The sequence below is a fragment of the Passer montanus genome, unplaced genomic scaffold, assembly GCF_014805655.1.
Source record: "Passer montanus isolate IOZ18808 unplaced genomic scaffold, ASM1480565v1 scaffold10, whole genome shotgun sequence".
Classification (NCBI taxonomy): Eukaryota; Metazoa; Chordata; class Aves; order Passeriformes; family Passeridae; genus Passer; species Passer montanus.
The window spans coordinates 9,217,398-9,239,959 of NW_024356505.1; the positions used below are offsets into that span (position 1 = coordinate 9,217,398).

General features: G+C 40.2%; 2 protein-coding genes across 9 annotated transcripts; one reads left to right on the forward strand and one right to left on the reverse strand.

Annotated features, from left to right (window-relative positions):
• Positions 1 to 1,621: 1,621 nt before the first annotated feature.
• OXNAD1 (oxidoreductase NAD binding domain containing 1) lies at positions 1,622 to 20,044 on the reverse strand. Of its 8 annotated transcripts, none has more exons than XM_039703374.1 (9): positions 16,488 to 19,410; positions 15,145 to 15,310; positions 14,825 to 14,888; positions 11,538 to 11,644; positions 7,956 to 8,097; positions 5,177 to 5,213; positions 4,971 to 5,068; positions 2,601 to 2,709; positions 1,622 to 1,973 (listed from the first exon to the last, which is right to left on the reverse strand). In XM_039703374.1, exons 2-9 carry the CDS (start codon positions 15,276 to 15,278, stop codon positions 1,819 to 1,821), a joined length of 846 nt encoding a protein of 281 aa, XP_039559308.1. In that variant the 5' UTR covers positions 15,279 to 15,310; positions 16,488 to 19,410; the 3' UTR covers positions 1,622 to 1,818. The 8 variants fall into 8 exon arrangements, with proteins under 8 accessions (XP_039559308.1, XP_039559301.1, XP_039559264.1 ...); XM_039703367.1 differs by having other exon boundaries at positions 4,971 to 5,071; XM_039703330.1 differs by having other exon boundaries at positions 4,971 to 5,213; positions 16,488 to 16,644; positions 16,752 to 19,409.
• Positions 19,979 to 22,257, forward strand: DPH3 (diphthamide biosynthesis 3). Its single transcript, XM_039703448.1, has 3 exons — positions 19,979 to 20,116; positions 20,215 to 20,289; positions 20,709 to 22,257. The coding sequence occupies exons 1-3, from the start codon at positions 20,009 to 20,011 to the stop codon at positions 20,772 to 20,774; spliced, it is 249 nt and encodes an 82-aa protein (XP_039559382.1). The 5' UTR covers positions 19,979 to 20,008; the 3' UTR covers positions 20,775 to 22,257.
• Positions 22,258 to 22,562: the final 305 nt, after the last annotated feature.

The window sequence follows — 22,562 nt, forward strand, 5'->3', positions numbered from 1 at the left end:
ATTGGATGAGACATCCCCTCTGGGCCTGCAGTGGCTACAGAGGGGGCCAGCAATGGCAGCTGGCAGTGGCACTGCATGGAACAGAAGCACAGACCTAAGTGTAGGCAGCAGAAGGCACAAACTTGGGGGCAAAGCCTCATCACGGTACTGTCCCCAAAAGGCAACTTTTAAAGGTCCACCAATCAGATTCACCCCTCCTGCTGGAAAATAGAGCCTGTCCTTAGAGTGGCAGCAGGTATGGCCTGTTCCCTTCAGTACCCAGGAAGCACTGGCATTATTTCATTTGTTTATCAGCTTCTGACACAGTCCCAGGAGCAGCTTTGTGCTTCACTCAGAGCAAGGGCCTGGCCTTTCCCAGCAGGGCTGCCTCTGCAGTTTGAGGATGAGGTGCAGATGGATGTGGCAGTAGGTAGCCCCCAGGCTGTACAACATACCAGACTGATAAAAAGAGGGTAGAACTGGAGTATGCTGAAGTTGAAATTACTTCCTTGGGAGAGAGCTACAGCTGGGCTCGAGGCCTTCTTAGCCAACCACAGGGACATTACGCTTGAAAAACAAAGTTTTTCACACCAAGGTGATGGCAGCAGGCTGGGAACTGGCTGGTTCAGTGCCTCTGCACCCCCTGTTTAAGGCAGAACAGGGAGACACTCGTGGCAAGGAATGTGCTGCATTACCTAGTTGATTGTGTCTGAAACATGTAACTCAAGGAAAGGAGCCACTAACAAAGGGAAGGCCTTATCCATTTAACATTTTTACTAACTCAATATGAATTTAGTACTTTTGATACTATTCCTGATTGAGGTCTTCAAATGTACAGGAGGAATCTTGGCCACTTAAGGACTTGAACTGTCTATGCAGATAATTAACAAACCAAATATAGATTTTGTTGGTCTCCTGATTTCCATGATGAGTTTTTCTTGCAGTTGGTCAAAGAAGGTTCATTCAGGAAGGGCTCAGGTATCAGCCATTACACCTAGAGGTACACTCATGCCTTGCAAGACTAACCTTTCCCAAGACCTTTCTCCAAGCAATATGTCCTGGAATCCCCTAAAGCTCTGTAGTTTATGCAGATTATGTGTAGATTTCCCATCTCGGCTGTTGCAGCTGTGGCCAGTGCACACATCCACACGGCCCATGCAAGCACAATCTTGGCTGAACAACCTCAGCACAGGTTCAGCACAGGATACAGGTTCAGGGGAGGAATTCCTATGATTGCTGCAGTCAACACTTTCAGCTCAGGGCTAAACTGGATTATGAGAAAATATCTTTCTCAACACAACTAACTTATTTACATAAACCACATAAAAGGTGTTTTTTTTTCTTCTGAGAAGAAATGGCAAGAGAAGGAAGTCACAACACAGCAGCTCTTCTATAAAAATAGTAAATACATTATATAGAACTGGGGAGGGAAGTGTGTTGACTCATTTGGAGCAGATTCAGAGGTTGTGGTCTGAATTATCCTTACAAACATATCTGGCGTTGCTGCACAACTAATTTTCTATAAGTGCTGAATCAGGCATCAAAAAAAAATCTTTTAAAAGCTGACTAACAAAGCAAGTGTATGAAGTGAAAATATGCTGGTACCCATAAGAAAAGGCAAACCATCAAAAAACCAGACCAGTTAATGTCAATGTCTTTAATATAAAATCACTTTTCTTTCCCCCAAAGCAGCAGCACTGTATTTCAGGCATATTACAGTTAATCACTGAGAACATCTTCATTAAAATCTTCAAAATAATTCATAGTCCATCTCTGTACATTTTAGCTTATCAAAATGCACTGGAAAAAATACTATAATTTTCTCTTCAGCAGGTGTCACTACCACCATTTCTCAAAGAAAACACGGTTTCTAGGAACACCAATGTTAGTGAGTAGTTTGGATATAGATTCTATCATTGGAGGGGGACCACAGATGTACCATGAAGTATCATTAGACACGTGTTTCTCTAGATCCTTTTCAGATATTCTTCCCTCTGACAAAGGAAAAAAGTAGGAAATGAGAACAGAAATAGTAATCATGAAGTCACTTCAAAAATAGTGTCTGGTTAGAGGTATTTCAAGCACTCATTTCTTAAAAATGCCGGCCTGTTCCAGGATAATAGTGAGATTTAAGGCTTCCAAAACCATTTGTTTTTCTGGGGATTTAAATCAGTGCTTGTACTTGGAATGCAGAGGGTATTAGTCACTGAAGATAAACGTGGCTTACAGACAAGTACAATCCCAAATTCACATGAAAAAAATAGGTATCTCTAACACAAATACAGCAGACATGGAAACATGCTGAACTGTATCTCACAAGCAGTCAGCTCATCCTTCATCAATCCCACCTCAAGGAAAGTAAACAGCATTTGCTGAATAGTTTCTAGAATAAAGTCTGCAGTGGGAAATACCCATGTAAAGTTTAGGATTAACAGGGGAAAAAAATTGTAAAGAGAAAAGTTTTCTGCGAAGTGGAATAAGTACAGAGAAACTGTTTAATTTGCATCTCATTTTGAAGCTTTAAATGTAAAAATGCTGGGTTATTTTGCACAGCTTCATCCTGTAGGATGTAATCAAACTGGGGCTTCAGATAGGATCTCTGCAAAATGCCATGAATTTACCTGTAATGTGTGGCTGCAGTTCTTTACAGATCTGTGAGCGCTGCTGGGTGACGTGGAAACAACATGTGATCTTTCCAGGAAACGCCTTCATCAAACCAAGAATATTTTTCTGTAATGTTAAACACACTTGCTTACACCACAGGCCATTAAATCAAAGCAGATGTATGCACACAGTCCCAGAATGCCAGTCATTATTAGTGAGAACTGAGACTTTGCATTTCAGCAGTGAGAACCTGATGGGTGTGATTCCACAGGCCTGACCTGCACACATACACAGAATTCCCACACTTGGAATGTGAATACCCTGCCAGCTATGTTAGTGCTTTTCTCCTTTTCTGACATAGATTACAATCTGTAAGATTTGGACCCAAGATCCAGTTAGGTCATTTCCCACTTTCTTCCCCTTATGAATTCTCAGTATTTCTTCCTTCCACTTCCATAGGGGTTTTCCATTTAAAAAAAAACCCTGCAGTATGTATTTACCATTAGTTAAGAACTTTTGAGTCTTGTCTGGTTTATCTGATAAGGTCACTAGACCCTTTAGTGTCTCCTGTTCTCAAGTAAAACCAACTACTACGTAATGCTAATGTTATTTTTGCCAGAGTAGAAAGTATAAACTCATTTTCAGTTCCCTAAGTCACAGCTGTGGTAAGTTACCACCAAACCCCCAGTGGCTTCAGTTCAAATCAGCAAAAAAAGAATATGTTAGTCAGATGCTGTAGTTATTTCTGAAATTAAGATTTAGCTACTGCCTAGATTCTGCATCATACAGGACACTGGAAACTCTTTAAATTATTCTGAAGTAAAATAATTTCTAGGTAAATTTGCTCATTTTGTTAAGTGTTTGCTTGTTAACTAGTTACTGCACTGAGTCTGCCCTGGGTTGCTTAAAAAAAAAACAAACCCAGAAAGATTCTACTTTTTAGAAAATCTGTTCCTGAATCCCTAAAAAAAATGGGATGAAGAGCAGCACATATTGCCACTGCTGTGCAGTGTTCCACCAGCACCTTTACTATTGACTTGCTGTCTTTGTACCCCAATGCTGGTGATTCTGTAATTTGCACTAAGGATATTTCCAGTGCCTTAGCCTGTGACATGGGAGCACATCCACAGTGAGGATCAGACCCCACCGTGGCATGTCCCTTTGCCCTTGTCAGCCCAGCTGCTCCTTCAGGGACCATATCCTCCAAACCATCAGTGATAACCCAGCAGGTCCTCCTGGAGATTGTACACATCCTGTACAGATGTTTCTCACAACACCATAAAGGCTGCTAGAGATTCTACTTCCTCAATCCTCTGCACAGAAGTGAAGAATTTTGACAGCCATGCTCTGGATCTGAGGGACATGTGAAGAATGAAGGAGGGATATATTTTAAGCACTGTGCATGACACTTTTCTCTTTTGTCCCAGAAACTTTAGTGCAAAAGTTCTGCTGTTGTAAAACTGCTTAAGTGAATGCCAGGAATGTCAGTACTGGCACTGGAAAAACCTGTGCATGCTTAGAACAGACTGGAAGATCAGTAGGTGGCAAAAGGAAGAGCAGATTATTCTGCTTCTAGCAACAAACAAATGACTTTTCAAAGAAAGCAAGAATTATCTCCGTATCTAGAAACATAGAAGTACAGAAATAAAACTAGTCATGAATCCTATACACAGTTTCTGGAATCATGACAGCTCTGCATCTTACAGTCAAAAGCTTTCAATACTTAAAAAACCCATAAATCATTTTGGATGCTTCTTTACAGAAGCTGTGCTAATTTGACCCTAAGATATTGTCAATAAACCTTAATGGCAGAGTGTGACAACTCATTGTTAACTGCTGAGTAAATGTTGATGAAGTACTGCAGTAAAACAAGCAGTTTTAAAACCAGCTATAAATCCTTCATTCACACACTAGTACTTACTAGTAACTAATACAGTATCAATAAAGCTCTGCTGTTATTTTAGGAAGTATTCCTTTGGATAGAATTATTCTTTTCTAATCTTTACATTCAATTCAATACAATTTCTACTTAGACTATGTGGTTACAGTATTATAGCACTATGCAGACTGTTAGTGTGTATATACATATATATATAATATTTAATATACTATGATGCTCTTACAAGATCATAGTAAAATGCAGGAATATAGTACAATTCAGGAGTAACTGACTTACAAAATCAATGAGAGCAGATGTGTCCAGTAACAGCTTTAATTTGTACACTAGCATAAGTAGTTAACAAAACATGGGATTTGAGGCAGGAAGTGACTTTTGTCTCTGTACAGTGTCCTACACAGAAGGACTCTCTGGATTTTGGTAACATTGATATACACACTAGCAGCTGAATAGCTGAGACCTGTTTTTTTAAAAAAAACTTTTGATTTACCTTAAATAGGAGTTCACTCGTATTTTTTGCACTGTAGTACAGCTTCGCTGTTCCCAATTTGTGTCTATTTCCTTTACCCTCTTGGTATCCATGAAGATCTGCTATATGCAGCAGTATAGAAAACAATGGGTTAATTCCAACACCCCCTGCTATCAGCACTAGGTTTACTGGGGAGTCACCAGGCTGAGGATCAAAGAAGAAATCACCTCCCACTCGCAGAGCCACTTCTGAGTCAAGAGTACACTAGGATGGAAAAGAAGATATTTAATTTCAGAACTAAATGCAAAAGCTGAAATCTTATTCTTTTTGCATCCCAGTCACAAGGTTTGCTGGGCTGTGTTTTTTATTTTAATTGACCAGTGAAGGAAAAACAGAAGGACTTTAAAATATACACACACTTTCCAACTATCTGAAGTAACCCAGTATCTCTAGGGATTTAGTTGTACTTTCAAAAGTTTCAGTCTTATGGTAAGGCAGGATGGTGACTCCCCCTTCCTTTCCCCATAAGAGTTGAAAGAGGAACAATTCACACAGTTTTCCAAGAACAATATGTGGTTGTGAAAACCAAAGCTCAACATGTGAAATCACACTTCTACCCAAAACCAGCTTCATGGCAAAAAAGGCCTTCCTATAAGGTCACTGAAGGTCAAAATAAGTTGCATACACAGAAGGTTTTTCCATCTCCATTCCTTAAAATTAAAAACTACTCAGAAGTGAAACAAGTATCCACAAGAATATTTCTTGCAGAATCACTTCTCAGTTACAACTTCAGAGACTTAGAAGAAGGAAAATCAGGGGAAAATCTCTCTTACTCCCCACTTGTGTGTAAGAAATTATGTAAGAAATTCCTCAAGAAATGTGTGCAAGCATGGTTTTTTGATACATGGAAAACAAAAGCTACAGCAAAAAAAACCCACTTGGGTCAGTATCTCCTTGGTAAACCAGCACTGCATCCTGTCTGAAGGGTGAAGCTGCACTACAGAGAGGTCAGGTGAGTTCTTCCACATCACTGCATCCTGACAGAACAAATTAGAGCACTTAGGCCATATATAGGTTTTAAAAGATGAAATTAAGATAGGGAAACCAAGGAAGGTGGGAATGGAGGAGAGAAAAAGAACTGCTGAAAAATTAGCCTAGGGGATGAAAACACTTCCTCCAAAGAATTCTTTTCACAGCAGGAAACAGTAAACCAAAACAAAGGGAGTTCCATTACAAAGGCTGCACAGACAGCTAAGGTGCAAACATGTAACAATTCCACCAGGAGCAAGAAGGATGCCCTTGGATGCAGATACTGCATAGGACACATAGTACACTAAGATAGTAAGCATGGTCATTAAAAACACCCAACAACTGTCTTACTTTTCTTAATTATTGCAGAACTATTGTCTCTCAAGTCTACTGTAGGGCAATGAGCATTCATTATCTGAAACTGATTTCCCTCTTCCTTGTGATGTACACTGCCAGGCTTTCCCACCATGTTTTACTCTGGTCTAGAGAAGCACAAGTCCACATGTGTTCCAGATCCATGTGGCTTAAGGAGGACACAGAATATGGTACCCTTTGAGGAAATAAGCAGTTTTAGGGAGAAACAATCTCACATCTGCCCCCTTAACCAGCCATAGTTCCTCAAGACTGGACATGGGATTTGGGAAGAATCTCTCTTAACCAGCAGTCTTCCAGATATTTCCATGCTTTGGCCATGACAATGATAACAGTAAGTCAGTATACAAGAACAAACAGTAAAATTCTGGAGTAATACCATGAGGAAGTGTTGTCCTTTAGCCTAGTTTATAGACACAGCTCAGGCAGATCAGTGAAGCAATCGATACATCACTTGGATATTTTTTAAAGAAAAGTCTGCATCTTCCTCAAGTTATATAAAGTACATGGTGCTAAAATTTATTATTTTATATACAGTAATATTAAGAAATAAATACCTCTAAAAACACAAATAGAGTGAGTACATCAGTGCTAATTATGCCCATTGCATCTTTAACCTGAGATACCAACTTCCTTTCAAAGCAACTTTTAAACAATTAAGTACCAGTTTTGTCACCATATATATAACATTTCTGAATTCTAGGTTGCTATTTTTTTTCTGCTTGTTTCCTGAAGAAAAGCATGCACTTTTGTTTAGCTAGAAGAGTCCATGTATACCCTGGAGGTTTCTCCATGGCATCAGGTTTGATTTTGGTTACCCCTTAACTAAAGATTTATCCTATAAATTCCACCAGAAAACTCAGCAACAAAAACTTATTTACAACAGCAAAAATTCATAAATAGTTTCCAGAGACTGTGAAAAGAACAAAAGTTGACAGGACAGATCACTGATGAAACATGTGACTCATCTGACAAACTAAATGGGGTAAATGAGGAACACCATTAGGCCAAGTCTTAGACTTCACTTTTCATACAGCAAAAACTGAAGCCTTGTGTTACATCTTTATTACAAAAATACTGTGTATTTAAAAGAATACTATAGATATTCTGAAATGTTTTATCATTTCAGAAGAACTGATCTAAGTATCTTCCTTGGCTCCCCTTTAATAATCTGCATCTATCTGTGATTGTCAATGATTCCCAGTTTATATTTGCCAAAATAGTCAGGAATTATGGAAGGTTGTCAGAGGTAACTTTGTAATGCGTAACACTGCCTGTTCTCTGAAAACAGAGGTTTTTCAAAAAATCATTAATTCCAAAGGAGTGAGAATCCTTATGTACACTAACTACAATATCACTTTAAGTCCACTATAAGCAGAAGTGGTGTCAAAAGATCACAGTAATCATATTTCCATATAAACATCCAATTTCAGTCCCTTACTGAACAAAAGGTTTTAAGACTTATGTTGTTTCCAAAATGATTGAAGAAGTCAACATGAATTTTGCAGTTAATAGCACCAAATGCTCTAAAAACAAACACCACCCCCTTTACCTCAAAAAAAAAAAAAAGAGAGCAAGCTCAATCTCACAGTTAATTTCATTTACCTCAGTGTGAATCCAGTGAGCAGGAGGATGAACAGTGTGCTTTACTGCCAGCTCTAGTATTCCTTCTCGTTCTAACAGGCCAGGGCTTGAACATATTGAGAATCCCCCAACTACAGATACTCCAGGAATAAAGAAATCGACCCTAAAAATAGATCAGACACGAAAGTTTAAAAAAGAAACCAACAACCCCAAACATGGACAACAATAGCCAAAATAATGTGGCTACCTTTGTTTCAATTATCTTTCCTTTACAACATCTTCATTTCTCTAACATAACTTTTCCAAAAAGGGAGTTAACCTTGAGTAACACTATTTCCTTAGAATTATTTTCTTCTAGAACCATGTAATCATGTTTGCTAAACTAGAAGGTTTTCAAACCATTCTGATTTTAGCATCAGATGTCACATTTCACAACAGACTAGAATCCTAAGTGTTTTAAATAAATTATTTGCATATTAGAACAAAAACATAATTATGGTCTGATAGAGTAGCTTAATTCCCACTCTTTTTGGTCCCTTTGATGGGCTCTTCAATTTTCAAACGTAAGAAGATTGGCATTCTAATTTTAGGGAAATTACTTTATATTAAACACTTTATTTTCCTGGGTAGATGAAATATCTGAAATAAAACCAAGCAGTACATAAAAATTTCCCATTTGAGAAGCCCACAGCTGGCAGCAGAACTGCAGCTCCCTCTGGTGGCAGATACCGCTTTTTTAGGTTTTAGGAAATTGAACTGGAATAAATTCCTACTTTTTTTCCTTTCAGCTTAAAAGCAAACCATGCATGAGTTTGTACAGATAAGAAGGCAACATGTGGCTAAGCTTCTGCAATATCAGCCATTAGACAGTATGGAAGACAAGCCATTACTATATACAAAGTATCTATAATTCAGACTCATAAAAGGCTTTCATAAGCCTTGATGAGACTTCAAAATAATTATCAGAAAAAAATTACAAGTTGGTTTGTGATCTATCACCTGCACTCCTCTGTGTTCCCTAAATCTTTAAATGCTTCTGCTTTCTACAGCACTTAACAAAAGCACTGTATTTCACAATAAACCAAATTTCTGTAACTAGTTGTGCTGGTCCCCTTAGGAAACAATCACACTGATAAACAATGCCAGGTACTAGAGAACCATTATTCAATTCAAGCCTGGGTTAGGCTGGCTCAGTATTAGTTAAGTGAGGATGCAACAAGAAACACAGACTGACTGCTACTGCACAGGTGTTTTCTTTCAACAGCAAAGCTGTATTCTTCACAGATACCACAAATGCTTGAGAAAAGAGAACAGCACTTTGAGTAGTTCACCACTTTTTGAAGAAAAAAAATCTTGTCTGCTTACTCCACCAAAAAGTCACCCTTTGAAGAAAAAATCTCCTTCTCTCAAAGAATGCATACAGTGTGATACAATTTTTAACTTGATGCTTATAATATCTTGATGATGCATAAAGATACCTGACTGCAAAAGAATGGTCTACAACAAAAAAAAAATGGCCAGCCTATTTCAGTGTCCTCAGCTTGTGCAGCCCGGCTGCCGGTGGGGTCCAGCTTTAGTGACAGTCAGGCTCTGGCAGCTGAGATGGGTGGACTCTTGAACTGCAGCATTTATCCTGCCAAAGAACATCTCACGACGCTACTGAAGCTCTTTACCTCCCTCTGGTGGAAAATAATCTTCCTACTTAGATGAACTTAACGAAAAATATGAGAATTTGTGCTGTAAAGTCACAATTGACATTCAAGTCAGATGTTCTCCTTGGCATGTAAGGGAAACCTTATCCATGCCTGGTGGGGAAACACACAAATATGATTGCAAAACCTACATCAAACATGGTTTTTACCTTTTCCAAATACTAATGCAGATGTATTTTTTTCCCCAAGTACGTAACTATGAGAGATTTCAAGGCACAGTTTACTATCTTGTGGTGGACTAGCTCTGATGGCTTTTCTCAGCCATGTCAGGGAGGGCGAGAGGGCTCCTGAAGAAATGCTGCCTGTGACAGCCTAAGAGAAAAGACCAGCAGAAGGGAAGAAAGTGAAGAAAACCCACAACAAGGAGAGGTACAAATAGATGTAAACTAGATATCTCAGGGTGTTTTTTTACTTCCCTCTTTTTAAAATCCACCTAAACCGTATCTTTAAGAAATGAGTAATAATTACCCATTGCTGGAGTGAGAGATCAGAAACACTAAAACCATAAAGCTACTTCTTCACAGTATGTGCAACATGCATATACCTCAATGCATGTTTAGTAAATCAAAAGGTGTAACAGCAACAAGTCTCTTCATTATTATTTGAAGTCAGATAAAGACCAGCCAGTATCTGCCAAAGTGCTTACAAAACAAATTCACTTTTGCTTCTGAAAAACTCAGTAATTAGAACACTTTCAGGAAATGTAAACATTTCAGTGGCAATCTTTGACTGTAACATCTTACTATAGCAAATCCTAACAAGTTAGCTTTTTCTACTCAGGAAAATGTGTTGCTCACCAAAATTGCAACCTCAGTTTATAGATACAAGTACAGAGAAGTTGGTGTGTACCTTACAAAACAGCATTAGAACACTTTCAAGGAAGAAGAAAATGAAGAAGAGTAATTATAATTAAAGCTTTCAGTTTCCACATGATAATTTCAAAAACATTTTTGGAGGGTAAATGTATGTTGCAAGTACTGGCAAGCAAGAATTTAATATGAGTCACTGAACATGTGCAAAAACTGCAGCAAATTACTTCACAAACAAATTATTGCTAATCAGCATCTTGTGTTCTGGTTCTAAATTTAAAAGCCAGCATATTAACACTCCATGAGTAACATATGCTGCTAGTATCCTAGCAGCTATACTTTGATTTCAGCAAAACCACTTTCAGATGGCCAAAGCCAATAAAAAGTTTAAGAACATACAAATGTCCATTGCCAAAAGCAGCTACTCCTAGTTTTAAATTAATTTCTAAGAGAAAAAAAAGTTACTGAGTGAGAGTATTTTAAACAAGGAAGGAAGACAAACATGAAAATCCACTACTGCCCTGGGAAAAAAAACCAAACCTGTAAAATTGTTTAAACAAACAGCTAATTGTTTCAAAGGCTTAATAATTCAAAGTTTTTATTTTCAAATTTGTCTCTTTACATTAATATATTAATCTGATGCAACAGGCTTCATTTTCAAAGTGGAAACTTCAAGGGGATGAAATAAACCAAAACTAAGTAACTTGCAAATTAGCAGTCTCAGCTCCGCTGTAAAAATAACTAGTAAATAAAAACAGCCTGCAGAACAAAGTGCAGTGAACTTCAAAGTACTCCTGAAGAAACAATGTAATATAATAAACCACAGGAAAACACCAAAACACTATAACTGAACATTTAAAGAATATTCACTTCTGCCCTTTTGATAGTAATATTAGCATTTTTTATAATGACTGTTTAAACATTATGCCAAATATCAGCTCTTTGACAGAGCATCCAATAAGAAAACATAATATTATATAAATGAACAACTTTTTCCAAGGCTCAAGGATCAGAAACCTTTCATCACTTTGTTATAGTGGACTTTTCCTAGTAATTTCCCCTTCAAATACACCAGATCTTACCATTGTCCTGCTTTGAAAGTAAAATCCTTATTTGCAATTGCCAAACGAAGCCTTTTGACTGTCTCTGATTCATTGGTGATTCCACACACTTTTGCTTGTGTAATTACCTAGCAAAAGGAAAAGAAGCCATTGTGATATGTAGATATAATTTGCAGCAAAAGCACTCAAGAAGCTTTTGTGCATGAGACATCCATCACTTCCCCATGTTACCCATGGCATTTCATTACCTACAGCATCAATATTTTTCACTGAGGTGAGGAAACAAAAATGGACTATATCCCTAGAAGTGTTCAAGGCTAGGCTGGATGGGGCCCTACACAACCTGGCTTAGTGAAAGGTGTCTCTGCCCATGGCAGGGGGTTGGAATTGCATGATCTTTAAGGTCCCTTCAAGCCCAAACCATTCTATGATTCACTTAAATAGTCATTGAATGGAGAACAGTGTTTGTACTTGCAGTCCGCCATGTCTGTCTCTTTTTCTAAGATTATAGATATACAAAGTTACTTTATTTCAGCTGAAGAGAAGATAGCTATAAAGAGATAGCTAGTTATCACTGATCAGGTTTTTCACACATCTATAAAAGACACACACTCCTGCATCCTCCAGCAACAAAGTAAAAAGATCTCTTTTTATATAAAGACAAAGGATACTTGTAAAAAATCAGTTGCAGGTGAAGTCCCAGGGACAATTAATTTAAGTAATTAAATTATGCATTAATGTTAATGAATCAATAAAAGAAAACCAACAAGCCTTGTGTTACTGCATTTACCCCCTACACCCCGATATGACCACAGGGAAACCAAGACACAAGGTCTCATGGCTGGTTAACAGAGCAGATTTTGTTTGGCAGCCACATGGGAGGGGATGTCAGAGCCACAGTTAATACTACTTTTAAGGCGTTTAAAAAAAAGATGAAAAATGAAAAGCAGACTTTGCAAAAAGACCCATTGTGGATGAGTACCCCACTTAAATTCTTTGATGCCCATCAGTGCAACATGGATTTTCATCCCCTTCCTACCCTTCCTTTTCAGGTTTTTTTGGACTATAATTATTAACCTTTTTTCCTCTACAAAGAAAGCAATGCCCTAAGTATTTTCTACATAGAGCACTACACAGATTTTACTGTTAAAAATGCTGATGTCACTTACCACACAAGGAAATACTCAAAATACCACCACAACTCTACCATTTATCATTTGTCTAAGATCAAACAGATAAAAAAAATTTAAGCAACTATGCTGTAATTTAAAACATATGTCAGGAAATTAATTTATTCTTAAAGTAACATCTGAACACGTTCCCTGTCCCATTAAACAGCAGGACATTTGCTAATTTAAACTTAAGTAGCATGGATTCCTGTTCCACTTTAGCAGACAGTATTAAATGAGGAATGCAGTCAGTCAAAGTTAACAAGAGAAATGTCAGATACATGACTTCAATGGTTGTTCTGATGGAGGAGTGCAGGAAAAGGACATTAAATTTGGACTTCTTAAGTCCCTCCTTTACTCTTCAGTACCCTCCTTAATTTGTTATTTGGCTGAGAGAGCTACAAGAGTACTGGAAATTTAATTCTTAATTGGTATAAAGTTCTTTCAAAAATTAAATTAGAGTCAGGGTGATCAAAGACATTCAGCCAGTACTTTGGACTATCACCAGGGTACCCAACTGGTCAAAGCAAGGCTGCAGTGAGACGAGGGCACAAGACTGGATTTAGCAGCTGTATTTCAAGAAAGCATTTGTCACTTTTCCTTGCGCTGGTCCTTCACATTATCACTCTTCAACAGGCAATGTTCTGTAGCATTCACACTAATGTAACACAGATTTAGGATTCTTTCATCCTTTACAGGACTGAAATGGCCAAATAAGGCAATATTGGCTGAGGGAAACCAACTGCTGATTTTACGGAATTTAAAACCAAGCAGAGGATTTAAAGTAAACTGATTTTAAAGTGGGTAGAAATAAAGCAACAAAGAATAAATCAAGCATTAAAAAACAAACAGCATAATCCTCTGATATGCAGAGAATGTGCAGTAGCAAGAACTGAGCCCTGATCTTTCACCTATCTCATACAGCTTCCTTTTCTTTCTTGTGCCTTACAGTTCCCTGCACCAACCCTGAGCTTCCAACACCTCACAAGGATCCATTTTCCACGAATTTTTCCAGGTACTGACACTGAGCAGAGAAAGGAAGCAAGCCAAACAATAAATATTAAAAAACCCCATGGTTGCAACACTCAAAAGTGCCATAATTTTTTTCATGTCAGAAGCAAAGGACAACATGCATTGGTCTGTGCCTGTCTCTACATCCATTTTCTCAGGTAAAACAGGATCCACAAGAGCAGCTGGATGTCCACAAGCAGCACTGATCTGTACTCAGGGAAGAGCTGGCATTAGGTGTGAACAGCTGAGCTAAGTGGTTCCAAAAGCTGGCTCACAGCTCTGGTGCTGCATTTGTCTCATGCATCTACAGCCCAGGTCAGACAGTGCTGAATCTTCTCTCTCGGGGGTTACCTACATATCCCCTGCTCCCAGCTTCCTCTTGGGAAGAAGGTGATTTATTCTCCACTATAGTTAGGGAAAAACAGCAGAGAAGGACTTCATGTACACAGGCTGACAGATGTGTGGTGTGTGTGCATCTACTTTAGCTTATTACAGAAAGGAAATATCTTGTATGAAGTACAAGAGTATGTTTCCCTCTGAACATAATGAAAAAGAATGCTTGCTGCTCAAAACTGAGATCCAGAATAAGCACTTCTGGATTTGATGGAGAACAATGCTATATCTTCCTTGTATTTATGAATTAAATTAGATAAAATTGAAGATCTTTTATCATTTTTCCCTTCAAAATGTCTACAATTTTTGCCTTACTCCTATGTTATAAAAGGACATTTTCCACATTTTAAAATCTCAAACCTGAACCAGAATTGCAGAAATCCATAAAAATCTGAGAAGTCCGTTTAGAGATGAGGGGTATCCATGTACTTTTGCTATGCATAACTTACTATAATGCATCGTTGGCCAGAAATGTATTAAGCTTCTTGTCCAACATAAAGTAAACAGCATCATATCACTGAATAACTTTAAAACTCATTACATTTCACCCATTGAGCACTAAATATGCTAATTTTATACCAGTAACAAATATAAAAGATTAGGAGAAAAAGAAGAAAACCAGACTCCGGCAGAAGGCAAAATGGAGCCTAAGAATCAAATACTGTTATCCAGTATAATTATCTTTGCAGCAAAAAAAAAAATAATTACTTACATCCTAGAGAACAGAACACTAACCTCCTGTCGAAAATTATTTGCTGTCCTCTCTAGATGATCCATTTTCCTTTTTGATTTTATTGTGCTGCAAGAAAAAGCAAACAAAGATAATTGTCATTTTGACAGCTGTGCTACTGTCCCTTACTGATATGAATTTCTATTAGCATAACAATTTACCAGTGTAATCCAGACTACTGATGACATAAATCTAAATAAGAATTAAATACAAATATATAATTGGGAGTTACATTAAGCATTTATAGGTCTGTAGTAATTTGTCAGTTTGATTTTGACGTTACCATGGCATTCTCTTAAAAAAACCAAGGAGGTGGATAACCTACCCGTTCCCTGTGCAGTAACAAAAAGCAGAGTGTCTCAACACCCCCAGTGGAGAATGAGAGGGAAAAATTCTGCTCTGAGCACCTCTCAGTAATTGAGGAATGGTGCAACCCACATAAATAGTAGCATGAGCCATGATGATCAGGCAGTCTTCGGAATCACTGGTTCCTGAAAAAAAAAATCGTTAATATTTGTTAAATGAAGCATTCAGTGTTTGAAATGGCTTGTTTCCAGCTTTTATTTCCCTTAAATCAGAAAAGCCAAAGCTTAGCTGGAGCTAAAACTTGCAACAAATATAATGAGAGGGAATTTTAAAAGCATGAAAGTTTCATAAACAAGTGAAAATGTGCATTCTTCAAGTGAAGGGATGTTATGCCCACTCCTAAAGGTGAGGGTAACTGAGGTTCTTGTTAATACATTCCCTGGGGCAGATTAGAGTGAAATGACACTGAATGACCAGTGTTTATTTATACATACATATATGCATATATTTATATATATACATACGTGTATAAAACAGGTTTGTTTTAGAACAATTTGGTTGCAATGAAAATGAGGTACAGAGCCCTTTTAGTTATTATCTATAGAAATTAAACAATATAAAACTATAAAATAACCATTTAAGAAAATATATAAGGAAAAGAAAGGAAGAGAAAGAAAGGATAAGAGAAGATAGTGGAAAGATATCACCAACCATTAATCCAGTGACAAGAACTGACTCTTGCAATTTCACTTAGTCAAAGTGATGGCTGGGCATTTGATCCATCAGGGGTGAGGGAAGACCATGAAATACAGATTTCAATGGGTTCAGTATATTCAGGTTCAGGTGGGGACTCCCAGGCTCCTCCCTGGGGGGAGTTTTACACTGTCTGTTCCAACACTGGGGATCATGCACAAGGCAAAGACCTTGTCAGAGATGATATGGAAAAGGCTGAAGTACTCAGCATTCCCTTTGCCTCAGTCTTTACAGGCAAAGTCTGCACCCAGACCTCTGCTTGTACCAGTGGTAGTTAGGAAGGAGAGGGATAAGTAGGAGCAGGGCCAGCACCAGCTGAGAGACACTGGATGCACTCAAATGCACAGAGCCAGATGGGTTACACTCAAGGTTGCTAAGAGACACAGCTGACATGCTTGTCAAGCAAGTATCTATTACCTATGAAAAACATCTATCACACAGTCTCCAACTGACTGGGAAAAGACTTACACATGCTCATTTTTAAGAGAGGCAAAAGCAGTGCTTACATCGAGTCAGCACCATCTCAGTATCTGGAAAAATGCTCAGAGCTTGTCCCCTTAGCTGGGTGAAAGCTTAGAAAGCAATCAGGAAGATGTGACTCAGACTTACCAGGGGAAGGTCACATTTCATAAATCCAAACAGCTACCGTGATGAAAGGTCTGGTCACACAGCTAAGGGGACAGGATACAGCACACCTTGAGTGTCCTGTGGCTCCTGAAGCACACACACCAGACCAGATGGATGGTTGGAGTGGCTGAAAACTTATCTGGGCAGACAGAATTGAAGACTTGATGGCTTCAAGTTTGTTTCACTTGTTGGCTAAAACCGTAGGAGTACCCTGGGGCTGATACAGGTCAATATATTTATCACTACCTTGGATGATGAGGCAGAAGGTATCCCTGTTCATGGCATGGTTGTTGGAACTGGATGATCTTTGAGGTCCCCTCTGGGCCATTCTATGATCAGCAAACTTGTGGATGATACTAGGTCAGAATAGTAGAGCTCCCCTTCAAAAGGGAACTGAGAAACTGCAGGCTGGAAAGCAGAAACCTAATGACAGAGGTCTACACCTGGGACTGGCTTAATCCAGTGTGAACAACTGTCCAGCTCCAAGCACAAATTCTCACTGGTTGATGCTCAGAAGTGCCTTCCAGCCAACATATCTGTGATTTTAAATGTTCAAACAATAATCATGTATGAAAGATCAAACACTGACTGTCCATTCCCTTTCTAGTGGTAAAGAAAAGGTTCTGGGTGGAGAATTTTATAAACTTTAATTAAGCCTGTTTGTTCACAGGTTTATTTAAAAGCACATGAATCCCTCACACTTCTGTGTACCCTACATAATACACCTCTAAAGAGTAAATAAAGTGGAGGATTCTCATATTCACTGCAGTGGAAACACAGTGGGAAGCTTCAAAACCACACTTTCAAACAGCTGTGACAGAGAAAGCTAAACTGATATGCACAACATTCAAGGTTAGTCAGAACAACCCTTCAAGTGTAGGAACAGGTTCATAGAGAGCCAAGAGATATTTCTCATTCCTTGTAAATCTGCCTTTATTTTTCCTAAAATGGATTAGCATAACTCTCTATCATATACCATCACCTATCAAATTATATTTATCCCCATGATGCAGTCCATTGCTTCTTTAAAGCATTAATATTTTACTTTAATTTAAATATCTTTCCATGCATTCTTTTAAGGCGTGCAATTTATTTTCAAAATGTTTTGCATTTCTAATCCCTTGAAATGGCACTGATCCAGCTTGCTGATAACTAATCAGGCCAGTACTCTCTAGGATTTCACTAACAGCTGCACTGGATGGTCACTTAGTAATCTGTCCTGTTTGTAGTCTTGTATGAATGAAGCAGAGCTGCCATAAATTAGGCTGCTCAAAAATGGAATACATTTACAGTTACTACTCAAAATGCCCATTTTCAAGCATAAAAATTACTTCCTGCAGCTTTTAACTGTCCATAATTTTTAATAGTTTTTCAGCATTTAATTCCACAGCAGCTTGCAACTTTTAAAAATTGAATTATTGAAAAGTCTCCTACCCCCAGTGAGCAAAATTACTTCAGAATTTTTTTCCACAGCATCACAGAGTGCTTAAAGTATACTTAAGTGTTTAAGCAAAACACTTTAGTATTTTCTGCATCAAATGTGTAGACGCTATTGACAACAATCTCAAAATATTTTAGGACAACAAAATACACATCTAATGAAGCCCCATTCTTCTACCTTGGCATATTATCTGTAAACCCAGAGTGCTCAAAAATCAGTTTCTCGAATTGATGAGATCACTTTATGATCTGGAATCTTTCATATGGTACATCATGGTAATAGACATCTACACCTCCAACCAACCTGAAGTTCAATATCGATACATAATACTGGAAACAAAAGAAATGTTAGCCTAATGTTATAGTCACAGCTGAAGGACCCTGTTGATACAACTGCTTGAAGGCTGAGTCTCTATCCTAAATTAGAAATAATTCAAACCATAGTTCAAGAAACTTGCTCCATTTATATTATCATCATTTTCCAATCATGAAAAACACGATAAAAATAATTTGCAATTTTTACTCTGCAACCAATGAATTCTTAAAATGCCTTTTAATGAGTCCTGGTTCTCCCCTACCACACAGAAGTGTGACTCATGCCTTTACAAAATGTGAACAGCTTTTCCCCGATCCGTCACCTCTGGGATTTTTTTTCACTCATCCAGCTCTTTGGCAATTCCCTGCCCTCCATGAAAGCACTGTGCTTCAGCTTCTCAGGCTCCTGTCAGGTGGGATGCTCTCCCTTTATTCTCATCTTACCCAAGGCAGTAGAGGAACAGCCATTCCAAATATCCTCTTTTTTCTCAGAAGTTGGAAGGGGCCATAGTGGGTCATATGGTCCAACCTCCCTGCTCAAGCAGGGCCATTTGAGAGAGTACAGTGCACAAGACTGCCCAGAGGTACTGGAGGCTCTCTCACTGGAGACATTCCAGAACCATCTGGGTGCAATCTATTCCAGTGCCTGGTCACTCACACAATAAAGAAGTTCTTCCTCACATTCAGGTGGAGCTTCCTGATCAGTTTCTGTTCATTGCCTCTTGTCCTAGTGGTTGGCACCCCCAAGAAGAGCCTGACTCCATCCTCTTGACACCCACCCTTAACATATTTTTATAAACCTCCTTTGCTCCACGGAATGAAACAAGCACTGCTTTTCTTAACTTCTCTCCTCACTTAAAACCAACGAGCCATTCATTCTCCATTCCCTCTGATCCACTGGCCCTGGGTTAGTATCTTTTGAGATGTATGTCTGCATCTCTTCTGTCCCACAATCCCATGTCACTATCTGAAGGGAGTTCGCTACCTGAACTTTTAGTTCACCCGCATCGCACTTAAGTGCAAACTACGAGGTAGGCTAATGCAAGAGAGTGCAGAGGGGGACAGCAAGGGTACTGAAGCAAGCGGCACAGGAAGCCCTTTTTCAAAAGCTATCTCTCAGTAAAACACTCCTTTAGACAAACAGTCCTTCCTGCAAAAGTAATCAAAGAAAACAAAGTTTTTCCCCTCTTCCCAGGACCGAGGGGAACACGGTGAGCGCTGGGAGGAGGCGGTGCGGCGGGGAAGAGGCGGCGGCAGCCCGTGCCCAGCCGGGGCGGGGCGGCACTGAGGCGGCCAAGGGGCAGGGGAAGCACACGGCTACGGGGCAGGGCAGGGACAAGGGCAAGTGGCAGGGGAGGGACCAGGACAAGGTCGTAGCAGGGCCCGACCGTCCCCCCGCAGCCCCCGGGATCGCCGGGCAAGACGCCAGGGCTGGAACCGGCAGCGCCATCGGCCGCAGAGGGCGGCCCGGCCACCGCTTCCGACCGGCGTGCGGGGCTCCCGCCGTGAGGAAAGGGCGAGCCAGGAGGACGCGAACGCGCTGCCCCTCAGCCCGCCGCCCCTCACCCTCCTGTCCCCCCACTCCCTCCTCCCCAGGCGGACCCTCGCTGCCATCCCGGGATCCCCGGCCCGCTCCCCTCCACCCCTACCCGCCGCCGCATCACGTCACGGGCAGTGCCGCCCTCGTGCCCCGTCAGGCGCCGCCTCTTCCCGTCCGGCCCGGCCCGGCTCCGCCGCTCCCCGGCGGCATGGCCGTGTTCCACGACGAGGTGGAGATCGAGGACTTTGAGTACGACGAGGAGACCGGGACCTACAGCTACCCGTGCCCCTGCGGGGACCGATTCCTCATCACGCGGGTGAGGGGCGGGCGGGCAGGGCTGGGGGGAGAACGGGGTGCTGCGGCCCGGGGGCCGGGCAGGCGGCGGGGCCTGACCGCTCTCCCGGCCTTTTGCAGGAGGACCTGGAGAACGGCGAGGACGTGGCCACCTGCCCCAGCTGCTCCCTGATCCTGCGCGTCATTTACGACCAGGTGGGTGCTGAAGGGAGGGCAGGCGGACGCGGTTCCAGCCGGGTCCCTCCGAGTCCCGTGCGGGAAGCGCGGGGCAGCGTTAAAAAATGCCTGGTTTGGAGCCACATCTGCTGCCTGGTCTCTCGTTTTTCTGCTCTCCTCCTGCCGTGTTTGGGCTTAAAAAGACGCCTCTGCCTGGGTGGGCGTGGGGTAGGATACAGGCGGGATGAAATCAGTGATGTGAAGAACTCTTGTGGCCGACTCCAGCAGCCCTGGCAGCTCTTCTCACCTCGTAGGCGCGTTGCGACTTTTGTGTTTTGGGGACTGATTCATGCTATAATCGCTCGGTTTTCTGGCCTGGGTGTATGTTGTGGTGTTTGTGAGGTAGAGGAGATCCAAAAACAATGTTAATCGCCTAAATCCCTGCTTGCTGTCTTTAGGAGCAGTTCATGCGGGATGAAGTCGTGGCAGAACCTTTGCCAAACAAGGAATTGGTCAAGTGCTGATGAATGCATCGTGGACTGTGCTGCTTTGGGATGAGAAAGTATGGGGATGGTGACTGCGGAAAGAGTTGTGGTTCTTCGGGAAGTGCGTGTTGCTGTGGGATACAAGTGCAATAATTGTCTGTCTTCTTAACAAGAATCAGAGTTTGCTGGGACATTAAACACATGAATGTGTTTTGTTCCAAAGGGTTATACTTAAAATATATAAAGTTGCTCTATGTATTCCCGAAGACTTGAGGATTATGTTCCTGATTAAGCCAATACACAGAAGAAGAGTGTGGAGTCAGGAAATGATAACATTTAGTCTAGCAGTGGCTTCTTAGCTTGTGGAGAAAAACTGGTTTTATGGTATATGGGTATATGCAAGTGTGAAATGTCACAGAGCTGAAATGTTGGGAGGGGAGGTTTAGGAATCCACAGAACACGATGCCATACAGAGTTAACACAGTGCAGCTTCTCCCAGCTTGTGGGCTCCTGTGCTTCTAGCCCATACTGAATATGGGGAGAAAACAAGAGACACGGAGCCAACATTTACCCAGTGTTGGTAAATTGTGTGTTGGTAAATTGACTTTACTCCTGTAAACACGGGGAAGTTGCATTGTATGTGTATCTGCAGTGGGGGCAACACTTGAATTTGGGCAGATTTGTTTCTTAAATTGCTTCTAAAGTTCCTTTGAATGAAATTTGGTAGTTGTTACCAAATGACTCTGACATAACAGTGATACACATTTGAGGGTGTTGTGTGAAATGGAGTCAGCCTTTTTTTTAACCCCTGCACAGCTGCTAAGGTGCAGGACTGGAACTTGAAGTGGGTTGTATTTTACCCCTATATTCTCAACAACTTTGTAATTTGACTGTTGCAGTAGATATAAAATGGGCTGCAGTTCTTTGTGCCATTTGTAGTAAATTTCTCAGCCCTTCTTTATTAGATTCTGTCACTTCCTGGATAGGAGATTGATACATTTCCCTTAATTAATAAAGACATTTTTTAGGGTAGAATAGTCATGAGAACACACTCCATATTGATTCCAAGACTGCCTCTTGAATTACAAGCAACTGCACTTGAATATTTACTTAAAATTGTCGTAATTCCTGTGTTTTAATAGGATTTGACATCTGTGAAGTTAAATTTGGGGAAAAGTACCTGTGAAGAGCTTATGTAGCTATTTTGCTCCAGGCACTAAAGATAAGCAAATTTTATTGGATTTTTGCATTTAGTTATTTCTGTTCTTACAGCATTCTGTGAATGTTGAAGATGAACATTCTAGTGACTTTAAGAAAAGAAGAGAACAAAAAAAACCCTACATCTAGTTGGAAGTTTGGAATGCAGTAAGCACAACCCAGAGTGCTTCCATGCCTAAACCAGGAGGTGGCACTCATGTTCCTTTGATACGTGCTTAAAAAAGTAAATGTTGTGGTACTTTGGTTAGCTATGCCTTATCAAATATTTATTTTGACTATTTAAATAAAGATGTTTAAGATTCCATCACTGGTTATAATGGGCCATTACTTATTCTGTTTCTGCACCAGCCCTGATGATTTCCAGAGGTCTTGAGTTGCTGCTGTTGGGTGATGGTAGTGGAGGTTTTTCAGGTTGGTTAATAAAAATAATTTCAATCTTTCAGTAGACGCTGTAAATCAAACTTACAGGAACCCTACCTAAGCCCCTGTTCAAATTTCTACTGCATAAATACCTTCATGATTTTTCCACAAGTATTCTACATAAAAGGAATTGTAGCAATTTTCAAATGCAAGACCAGGGAATGTGTGCTCTGATCTAATGTATTAAAG

Excerpts from the sequence above, each read along its gene's own strand:
- OXNAD1 (XM_039703339.1), bottom strand. The coding sequence starts at position 15,278 with ATGGCTCATGCTACTATTTATGTGGGTTGCACCATTCCTCAATTACTG. Across the intron at positions 14,889-15,144 it reads TGTTACTGCACAGGGAACGG|CACAATAAAATCAAAAAGGA; the intron begins GTAGGTTATCCA and ends TTTTTCTTGCAG. Across the intron at positions 2,710-4,970 it reads CGAGTGAACTCCTATTTAAG|AAAAATATTCTTGGTTTGAT; the intron begins GTAAATCAAAAG and ends TTAACATTACAG.
- DPH3 (XM_039703448.1), top strand. The coding sequence starts at position 20,009 with ATGGCCGTGTTCCACGACGAGGTGGAGATCGAGGACTTTGAGTACGAC. Across the intron at positions 20,117-20,214 it reads ACCGATTCCTCATCACGCGG|GAGGACCTGGAGAACGGCGA; the intron begins GTGAGGGGCGGG and ends GGCCTTTTGCAG. Across the intron at positions 20,290-20,708 it reads TGCGCGTCATTTACGACCAG|GAGCAGTTCATGCGGGATGA; the intron begins GTGGGTGCTGAA and ends TGCTGTCTTTAG.